This window comes from Mycteria americana, chromosome Z (assembly GCF_035582795.1).
Source record: "Mycteria americana isolate JAX WOST 10 ecotype Jacksonville Zoo and Gardens chromosome Z, USCA_MyAme_1.0, whole genome shotgun sequence".
NCBI lineage: Eukaryota > Metazoa > Chordata > Aves > Ciconiiformes > Ciconiidae > Mycteria > Mycteria americana.
The window spans coordinates 34,695,553-34,706,038 of NC_134396.1; the positions used below are offsets into that span (position 1 = coordinate 34,695,553).

Here is a 10,486-nt window from a genome sequence, read left to right on the forward strand (position 1 = left end):
TTGGTGTTTGGAGAGGAAGGAATATTACTTTCAGGACACATTGCAAAGGCAGACAGTGTTCTATGCTTTGGGGAAGGGTTGTCGTATCGACTTACGTTGTCAGTGTTACTTGTAGTATTATGTATAGAGCAACTGTAAGGAAGGAATAATTTAGGATTAATTTGAGCTTTCTGGGAGTTAAAACTACAAATTTTAGGAAGCTACCCCAAAAATTATTCTAAATTACCTGTTCTCTAAAGGTCCAGATTTTCCTGATTTTTTTCTGAATTTGAAAATGAAAATACTTTTTTAGGCCATGGTTGCATATCTGACAGCACTGTTTAAGCAGTCTCGAACTGTTTCTGTGCCTCGCCCATCCTTTTTGTTACGCTGATGCAAAGCACAGTTTCACATTATGGCAGAACTGAACTAACAACTTGTCACCATTGAATTGTGAAGTCTATTTCCCCTCCATCCCTTAGTGCTTTTCCATTTCTTGCTTCAGTCTTTTTCTCTCTTGTGTCCTTTTTCATGTTTATCTGATCATAAGGCAAGTTGATTCAACTTGCTGATTTGGAGAAAATTCATGTAGTTCAACAAGAAGTGCAAAGTCCTGTACCTGGGGAAGAACAACCCCATGCCCCAATATATGCTGAGGGCAGACCTTCTGAAAAGCAGCGCTGCAGAAGAGGCCCTGGGGGTCATGGTGGACACCAAGTTGAACACAAGCCAGCAGTTTGCCCTTGTGGCAAAGAAGGTGAATGGCATCCTGGACTACATTAAGGAGGAACGTTACTAGCAGGCTGAGGGAGGTGATCCTTCCCCTGTATTCAGTGCTGGTGAGGCCATACCTGGAGTATTGTGTCCAGTTCTGGACTCCCCAGTACAAGAGAGATGTGGGCATACTGGAGAGAGTCCAACAAGGAGCCACAAGGATGGTTAAGGGACTGGAGCATCTCTCCTGTAAGGAAAGGCTGAGAGCTGGGACTGGATCTGGAGAAGAGAAGGCTCAGAGTGCGATCTTACCAACTTATATAAATACCTGAAGGGAGGGTGCACAGAGGATAGAGCCAGGCTCTTTCCAGTGGTGCCCAGTGACAGGGCAAGAGGCAATGGGCACAAACTGAAACACAGGAAGTTCCCTCTGAACATCAAGAAACACTTCTGCTCTGAGGGAGACTGAGCACTGGCACAGGTTGCCCAGGGAGATTGTGGAGTTTCCCTCCTTAGAGATATTAAAAAACATCTAGACACGGTCCTGGGCAGCTTGTTGTAGGTTTGGAGAGGGGGTTTGCTTGAGCAGGGGGTTGGACCAGATGACCTCCAGAGGTCCCTTCCAACCTCAACCAGTCTGTGATTCTGTGATATTTTTCCAGATTAGTTTTCAGCCATCTTAATGACTTGCATTGGCTTATGTGATTGGGTGCGTTCCAGAACTGGAGCATGGTAAGTGGCAGAAGTCTATGGCTGATAATGTGAGAGGGGAAGTGGAGGACCCTTTTTATCTGCATTAATTGGGCTTATGTACTGTCATTAAACAGCTCTTACTGCAGAGCTGCTTGAGTGGGGAGCTGACTTGAGAAACTGATCCAGCTGAAAAGTAATCCAATGTATTTGGCTGTAGCAGGCCTTGGCACAGTCTTGCAGTAAAGTAGGACAACCAGCTGTGCTAGAACAATGATGGGATTGCAGAGTAGGAACAAACAGTAAGAGGCGGGAACTCCTTAAACTGCCACTGTGCCAAAAAAGCTCTCCAGACATCCCTTGATGTGACTAAATGACTAGACTTTCACTTTATATGCAAGTCCTTGAGAACTTGTCTGTATCCTTCTGCTCAAAAAGGGGCTTTAAGCGTACTGCTTAGTGAAACAATATTAGTTGTGTTTTCCTTTTTTTAAAAAAAAATCCCTTGGCTAACAAAAAGCTTAATTTCTGCTTAAATGAAAAATAAGAACTGATAAATATTCTTTCCTTCCACTAGAGGGAATCTGAAATGTCAGAATTGCCTCCGATGAAGAATGTAGTTGAGGAAACTCCCAGATTTTGAAATTTTAACTAAGGATATAAATGGTGAACTTCACCCTTAATATAGTTAGCAGGGTAACTCTTTCTACACATTAATACTATGTGAATTATGTAGAAGTAGAGATTGCACTATAACTCTTTTTTTAAAAATAAGGACAACAATGTAGTCAAGTAGAAAAACATGACTAATTAGTTGCTAAAGTTTTTTTGTATTTTTATTTTTTAAACTACAGTTTTATACCTCTGTCTAGTGTTGAATAGTCATATTGCATACAGTAATTCTGAGGGCTACAGATATATTTACTATTCATCTTAAAGGCTGTCAGTGCTGTCTTTCTGCACTATGCTACTAAAGGGTCAGTCTTGTAGCTTGGATGTACATTTAGCGCTCTCTGTATTTTAATATTTTTTTTTCTGCACAAAGACTACAGGATTGTGTAAACTAGTGAATTTCTCAAAAGCAAATCAAAGAATAAAGCTTACATATACTTGTAATTTAATGGTGACAAATGTGTTTGTACAGCTGCAAGGCATCTTCCTTTAAATGTAGGCTTCTGATACTGCTAATGAGGAGATGTAGCTGCGGTGTTTGTCAATTTTTTTGTGAAGTCAGCTCATAACCATCAACCATTGTGGACACCTACAGTGTGATAAATCAAGTTTAAACAAACTACAAACCCTCCAATTTTCTGTTTAAAAAATCTCGATAATTTAACTATTTTCTAAGCCTTTGCCCTTTGAAAATACAAACCAGCAATTTGAAGAAAAAGGTCAGTGCTGTCACCTTTAGAATTGTCTAAAATCTGTCCACAACAAAAATACTACAGAACAAAGGTTCCTAAAGTAGAGTTGCTTGCCAAAAAAACCTACGCCCTAGAAACTTTAAAATACATACATACATACATACGCGCACACACTATAAATGGAATTGTAAGAATTCTTGAAGTCTGTGGTACCTGTGACTGATCTTCAAAGCTAGGTTACAGGATTCCAGCTTACATGTCAAGTTGTGAATGTAGAACATTATGGTCGCTTCTTTCTGTGCTGTGCTTCTGTATCTATAAAAGGGTTCTTAGAGATTTCCTCCACACCCCATGCCTGGAGGAAATTTTGTTACATCATGGCAGTTAGATACTGTTAAAACTCTTTGCAAATACTGTCTTTGAAATGTGGTTTTCATATACCTTTTGACCTCTGAGAGTCTGTCTTGTGTGTTCAGATGATAAAGATATGACTAGCTTTCTAGTTCCAGGGTTAGCTTGGTTGATGCTAGTCTAGGGATCTTAGGAGTTGGCTTCACTGGACAGTAGTGACAGACCCATAATCTTCACTCTGAGTGGTTGTCACTGGAGGGCTGTATCTAGAATATTTTAGAACCTGCATCTTTGAATCAAATGCAAAAGTCCCTCACATCCTCCAAGACCTGTGAAGACCTCTTTGTATTTGTAGAAGGACTATTTTTACTCTGCATTCTGTTGCACACTGGTCTTCTCAGTTGATTGCTTGTATGAAGTGCAGTAGTATGCTCTTGAATAAGCTTTTGATAGTAAACAAATTATTTCAGTACTATCTGGATCTTTGCTCCTCTGTAGAACTGATTGATAAGGTGTGTACAAAAAGCAGTGTCCTATGTTACATATATGTGCCTGTATACAAGGCGTATAGAGAAATGAAGAAGCTTTGTATACTGTTAATTCGTATTGGTTACCCTCTGAAAAACAGAGCAGCTTGATAACTTTAAGTTTTCACCTTTGGAACCAGAAGACTGTGTTAACGCATGCAAGAACAAAAGTTCCTATTTGTTCTTCCACTTCAGATGCTGTAATTAAAGATGATAATGCTTTGCTATGATACAAGAAAAATGTGGTGATTGCTTATCAAATCCTGACTACTGTTCACTGAAACTGAGAGATTCACTACTTAGAACTAAAAGTTTAAAATACAAGTGTAGGCATCTCATGAATAAGACTAGAATATATTTGTTAGATGTTTGGGTTTGTTTTTGTTGTTGTTAATTCAACACTAAGCTGCTTAACTCAAACAGCTTGGGATTGTGAAAAACTGACTTCTGCTGAAGAACTAAGTGAAACCAATTGGAAAGAGTACAGTTCTTAACAGTTTAGAATTTTGTATTCCTACTGCTGTAATAAGGAATAAAATCCTAGATGAAGAATACATTCTGAAAATCTAGGTATGGCTACTAAGGATTTTTTTTAGAGCCTAATTTGAGCTTTTGATGAGGTAGATGTATTTAGTTAAAAATGAGGTTTGAAAAGGTGAAGGGGAAGAAGAGGAAGTAGAGAAGAACTTACATTCCTGATAGTAATGTCATAGGCCCAAGAGACTTGTGCTATAATCTCGTGTTATCTGTTGCTGTATTGCAAATCTGTTAAGTGAATCACACTTATTTCCGCTTTCCTGTGTTAATTTTTTGCGTCCTAGACTTACGTACTGGTAGACCTCTGTTATGTATTTTTGTAGAAGATATGTTATTGCTTGGAATGCCATGTGCTAGTTGTTAACTGGACATGTTGAGCTTTTGTATAATATTGCATGTTGATCTGATATTTTGAGATAAATTTCACGATAGTTTATCTGTGTTATGATAGTTGGAGCTGGAAGAATGCATGGAAAAATTAAAGGAAGAGCAAAGAGCCAGAGTAAAGGCTGAGGAACGGATAATGGAGGTAATGATACTTAACTGTTAATCATCTTTACTTTTAAAGGACGCACCAATCAAACTATCCACTTGCTTAATTAGCAGTAATTATCAGTGACCTCTAATGTGGTAGCTTCCAGAGCTGCAGTTCAAAGTCACATGGATCATTTACTAGCCTAAAGGCAATGATGAAATCTGCATTTAGTAATGTGTGTTTGTTCTCCTGATCCTATTCCAGAGCCTTGAACTCTGGGTCAAGCTACTCTTTCAATGTGTTTCATTCATTTGGTGTATTACTTATGATCTGGGGTATCCTGATGTTTGTTTTTCTTGAGAAAGTGATTAAATCTGTTTGCAATTTGCAGCAGATGGATAGTTCTTTGAGGTCTCCCACCTTCTTTATCATGACTTGTGCTGAAAAGCTGTTTGTTGCAAATGTTGGTTAATTTGGCTTATTCTGTCCCTTTGATTTTTAAGTTTTGTTTCTGCAGGCAATAAAAATGACAGATGGTTTCCTGCATAGCATGTTGGCTATAGCCATCAGTTGTTGCAGAGCAGTTTTGCATTATGACAGAACCAAATGTAACAACTTGTCACAGTTAAATTGTGAGGTCTGTTTCCCCTCCGTCCATTGTTGCTGACCTAAAAAGATCCTTTTGCATCAATAAGCAGAATTTCTTGTAATAGAGTTGAGTGTAAGATAGTGTAAATGAATGGGTTTGGTTTTTAGATGTGATCTGGAGTGGAATGAAAGTGGTGGTACCCTTTGGAACTTGAGCAACAAGTGGTACCCCACAGTACAGGGAGCAAATATCCACAAAGGACTCTGCACTCTACAGGGTTCATTGTAGTCCTCTGATGTGGCCATCCCCATCCTCCTGTAATGTGAAATGAACGAGTGGGCTCTGCTGGGTATCTGTTGTTTGAATACTTAAACGGCTTTTAGGCTGAATATCCACTGCAACAAATCTTTCTCTGTCATGCTAGACTGCTTGGACCTAGCACCTTGTCTCGGGACAAGGGATAAACTAAGTAGCAGTAATCTCTAAAATTGTTCATTTTGATGCTAGTTTAACAGCTACAGTGCACTACGCAGATCTATAATTTTTTGTCCTTTCATAAAAGATGAAAGAAGGAAAGCCTGTGGTAGCAGTGGTACCATAGCTGTAATCTTAAATGAGTGTCTGAGTTAATGTTTCCCTCAAACACGAAACCCTGTATATCCTACAGTTATCATTCAACTTTCAGTTTGTCATTTATTTGATTAATGTTCAATGTGAAGAGAAATCTGATCATCTTAAACTTTCAGTTTTGGGATGCACAGTGCAGGGGAGAGATACAGTAGTATGCATTCCCTTTGATACAGAGGGGTGAATATAAGGAGAGCATTGGCCTTCATTAAGGTTTTTTTATTAGTAAAATAAATTCTTTGGTGTTAGTGTGTCATATAATACATGAGAAATAACATGATATGAAAGCTAATTTTTTTGCTTGCAACATTGCTCTGTAACATTCTGTACATACTGAAGACAGTGCTAATCCAGCAGTTTTGTGTGCCTGCAGCAATTTCACTATGGTAGCAGAGAATTGTAGCTGTGGATAAACAAAAAACAAACCTGCACGGAGCTCAGTGTAAAGTGTCCTGAATATTTCTGGTACAGGAAGCTCTACATCAGTTATGTCAGTTACTTTGCGTATTTCTCTTTGTGATACTGCTCTATAGACTTGCAAAGGTGGGGTTGGGGTTTTTGTTTGTTTGGGTTTTTTTAAATGACAATGATAGAAATTACTTTACGTTTTTCTCTTTTTTTTTTTTTTTTTTTTTCCTTCCTCCCCCCCAAGCTGGAAATTGAAAATGCAAGATTAAGGAATCTAAATATCTCCCTATCTGAGGTTCTTCATGCACAGTCAGTAACCAACATGATTTTGGAAGATGAAGGTGTTCTAGGCAGCATTGAGAACTCTTTCCAAAAGTTTCATGCTTTTTTAGACCTCCTTAAAGATGCTGGGTAGGTTGTCACTTTACTTAAGTCTTACTGTTTCTGCTGAGATCTCTTTCCAAAATTATCCTCGCAATGAAGTATGTTGCCTCCTCCCCTCAGATCTCTAGGACCGTACTCTCAAAGAGCAAAGGAAGAAAAATTAACTGTATGTACCTACTGTTCAGTCTTTTCTCAGTGGGAAAAACATGATCCAAGCACTGTCCAGCTGATTTCCTGTATCTGCCCTTGGGAAAGGCTTTCAAGAAGCCCATTCCAAAAGAGAAGCAAGCTTCTTTTAAAGCATATTTCCAAGTCTTTATTGAATCACCTGTGGCTCCCATAATACAAAAGGCTCAAAATGCACTTAAACTGGCTTCAGAAAGTATCCTGTTGCCTTGGGCCCCCTTTTACTAATTGAAATATAGAAATCTAGATGGATGAATCTGGCCTCTGTACTTAAATTCTGGATTATTTATTATTACTTGAAATATTTTAGAGAGTATTAATTACAGTTTGTCTTAAGGCTCTACCACTGTACCTGCAGCTTCTCAGAGGATGGTTCATCCTTCCCATTTGTCAAAGAATTTCAGCTTAAGTTCTCAAACCTGTTCTGTAAAGCTTATGTAGCTAGGCATGGCAATCTTATCCAGGAGAACGGAGGAATGATATGAAGATATATCCTAGTCTACTCTGCATGTTCAGAGAAGACCACAGAAGATTTTATTTGCCCTCCCTGCCTCCTGCTTCCATCCACCTCCAAGTTGTAATAATGTAACTTAATGTAAAGTTCACCCTGATGCTGTGTTCCAATTTTGTGCCAATCAATTGGTAGAGTTGCCATTACTTTAAGAATGAATTTCAAACTTTGGAGGAAGGAAAAAATGCTCTCTCACTACGTAAAAAATAAATTTTTCAGATAGGTCCTACATCTATTCATGATAATAGGGAGCTTCTCTGAAAGTTACAGAATCCCAATCACAAAGAGTGCTCTTCTCAATAAGCTTCTGTTTAATGCTGTGCTATCAATTGATGGCTGCAATGATGCTCACTTCTTATTGAGGCTTAAAACACACAAATGGTAAGTTTGGCCAACTTGTAAGCTGCCAGGTGAAACAACATGACTGTATTTGTGAAGCATGTAATTGGATCTGGCTGTTAGAGATTATGCTGGTTTGGGAGATGTGCACCCATCTTCTGCTTGAATGACAGAGTTTTAATCTTTGTTCTGCCTGACAGGGAATCTGCTTGCTAGCATCCTGCTCTGAGATCAATGCTAACTGGTTGAACTTCATTCTTAGCCTCATAACACTGAGTGAAGACTGATGGGTTTGAACCTGAAGGCTAATTTGTGCAAAGATAGGAAAATAGCTTTAGCTACTTGTTTTCATCTTTATTAGGCTATTTTGGGCTTCTCAGAAAATAATGGAAAAACTGTCTTCAAAGCTTCAAACAGATTGTTTCTTCTTCTGGTTTTGAATGTTTAGATCTTTAACAGGGTAAGAATTTTTTCTGTCATTTTCTATTAAACTTTATTTTACAGACTTGGACAACTTGCTGTATTAGCTGGGATAGACCAGTCAGATTTTGGTCTTTTGGGGCATCCACAAATGAATTCTACTCTCACTAAGCCTGCTAATATGCTAAAGGAGAAGTCTTTTGAAGAAGAAAGACAAGAACATACCTGGAATAGCAAAGTAAGCCTATAGAGGGAATGCTAGTGGCAATGTACTTGATGCTATTTAATGTACTTTTCTGCTGCTATCCTCCTCTGACTGAAAGTAATGATTACCAAATGATCCATGAAGTTGTTACTGCAATCTTTAGCTGTAGCTGTGTTTATACAGATCATAATAATTCAATGATTAATGTAAGCTTTTTAAGAAACCATTTGGAACAGAAACCATAGTATTTTGTAAAGTTCTAAAGAAAGTGTTGGTGGTAATTATGTTGTTTCTTACTCTGAAAGATGAAGTTCCAATAGTGGTATGCATCCATTAAAAATGGAAAATACCATGATTAGGTTTTTTAGAAACATTTAATAATAATGTATAGTGGTTTTAAAAAAACTTAGTCTGATAATAGAGGGTAGTACAATATGCCTATTGAAAAGCAGGAATTTTCTTAAGTTGTTGCAGTGTTATGTGTCCCATCCTGTTAAATTTTTATGTGGGCCATGCCATGAATTTCAGGCAACTACAAATTTGCAATATTAACAACATAAGGTTTTAGTTCCTACTTTGAAGTCAATAAATAGAAAACCACCTGGATTTTTCAAGGGAGGTACTAAAGTTCCCTTAAAAAAAAAAGACCAGGCTTAAGTTTTTAAGGCAATTAAAAATTAAGATACTGGCAGCCTACAACCTTGTCCAAGTTGGATAAAACTGCCATGCTAAGAATCATTCTGCATTCCAGTATGTTTCTTATACCCAATGTCTTCCCTGTTAACTGACACGTTTCTGTAGTATAAAGTTCAAGCTAGATGTGAAACTATAATATGCCTGCTCTGTGTCATTATCACCCTAGCAATCTTCTGAAACTTGCTTGCTTTGAAAGGTAATAAAGCTTGTGTGATTGCTATTATCTCTGAATCTTTTCTGTATTATGTAAAGACTTTATTTTGCTGTGCAGATTTTAGTATATGGCAGTTGCAATACAGCATTTTTTTTTTCTCTAGTTGCATCAGTATCTTCATTGGAATCTCTTTTTTCAGAACAGAGCTGGGGACATCCAAGTTTCTCTTCCTGGTACTTTTCAATCCCAGATGGTTGTGAATAACTCCTTTCCTGCTCTTAGAGAAATACAAGAACTTCAGACCGCGGGGCAACAGTACCAGCCAGGCTCACAGAAGGAAAGTGAAGCTCAAACAATTAACCAAAATAAAGAGGACAAGCCTCGAAATAATACTCCAACACTCTCTGAGAGGAGAGTCAAACAAAATGAACACACAAAAGGACATTACTCAGCAAGGCAATTGGTCACCAGCCTCCATTCATTTTCTGATTCCAGTGTACATATTAAAAGCAATGGTAGCAGAACAGCCAGTGGTACTTCTGGTGAAAAAAGCAAAAATTGTTCCTCAAAGAAATACATACCTAGAGCAAATGAAATGGCAATTCCAAATGATGGAGCAAGAGGAGACCAAAGTAGACTGCAGACAGTAAACCACTCTGGAACTGATACTGTAGGATCTGGCTCTGAAATACCAGAAAGTATCCAAAGTGCTACCAGCATTTGAAATGGCTCTAAAATGTTTGAAATGTTTTAGAACTGTTCTTTACACTTGCAAGATTAAAAATAACTTTTGGATGCCTCAGTATAGTTTGTGAATTTTTTGTAAAGTAATGTAGACTTTGTAAACTTCTAAAGCATTGCATGCTGTTTAGTGTTCCTGTTTCATGTTTGCATCTCTTGTCACTAGATTTTTATTTTTGGAAACACATGATGCACTGGTAGAATGGTACCCTTCAGTTTGTGCTACATACAAAGGATTCCTGGTGTATGGATTTTATTGTGTATCACAGATCTTGTTATAAAGTGTAAACTGTTTTGAACTAATAAAATTAATTTGAGTACAAATTTTGCTTTTCATTTATTTCCAGTATATTGCAACGGAAGTGGAAAAAATGGTTTTAGGGCAAACATCAATTCATGTCTAACAGTGTGTGGGTGTGACATTCCCAAGGGTAGTGGAAGTTGCAGATTTGAAAATGAGCCCAGAAACATCTCTAAAAGAAATACTTAAATACAGCTGTTCGTTCTTATTGCTATGACTGCAGGATCATAGAATACATGTTGGAAGGGACCTCTAGGGGATGTCTAGTTCAACTCAATTTGGTTGCTC

The 10,486-nt window shown here is 37.9% G+C and overlaps 1 protein-coding gene across 3 annotated transcripts in view; it reads left to right on the forward strand.

Moving 5' to 3' along the window:
• CEP78 (centrosomal protein 78) overlaps positions 1-10,209 on the forward strand; it is a 28,587-nt gene extending 18,378 nt beyond the window's left edge. For all 3 annotated transcript variants that reach the window (XM_075527283.1, XM_075527286.1, XM_075527284.1), the window contains exons 13-17: positions 4,614-4,691; positions 6,506-6,672; positions 8,186-8,339; positions 9,356-9,912; positions 9,995-10,209. In XM_075527283.1, the coding sequence (XP_075383398.1) occupies positions 4,614-4,691; positions 6,506-6,672; positions 8,186-8,339; positions 9,356-9,880 (924 nt within the window). In that variant the 3' untranslated portion in view covers positions 9,881-9,912; positions 9,995-10,209. The remainder of the gene's footprint in view (positions 1-4,613; positions 4,692-6,505; positions 6,673-8,185; positions 8,340-9,355; positions 9,913-9,994) is intronic.
• Positions 10,210-10,486: the final 277 nt, after the last annotated feature.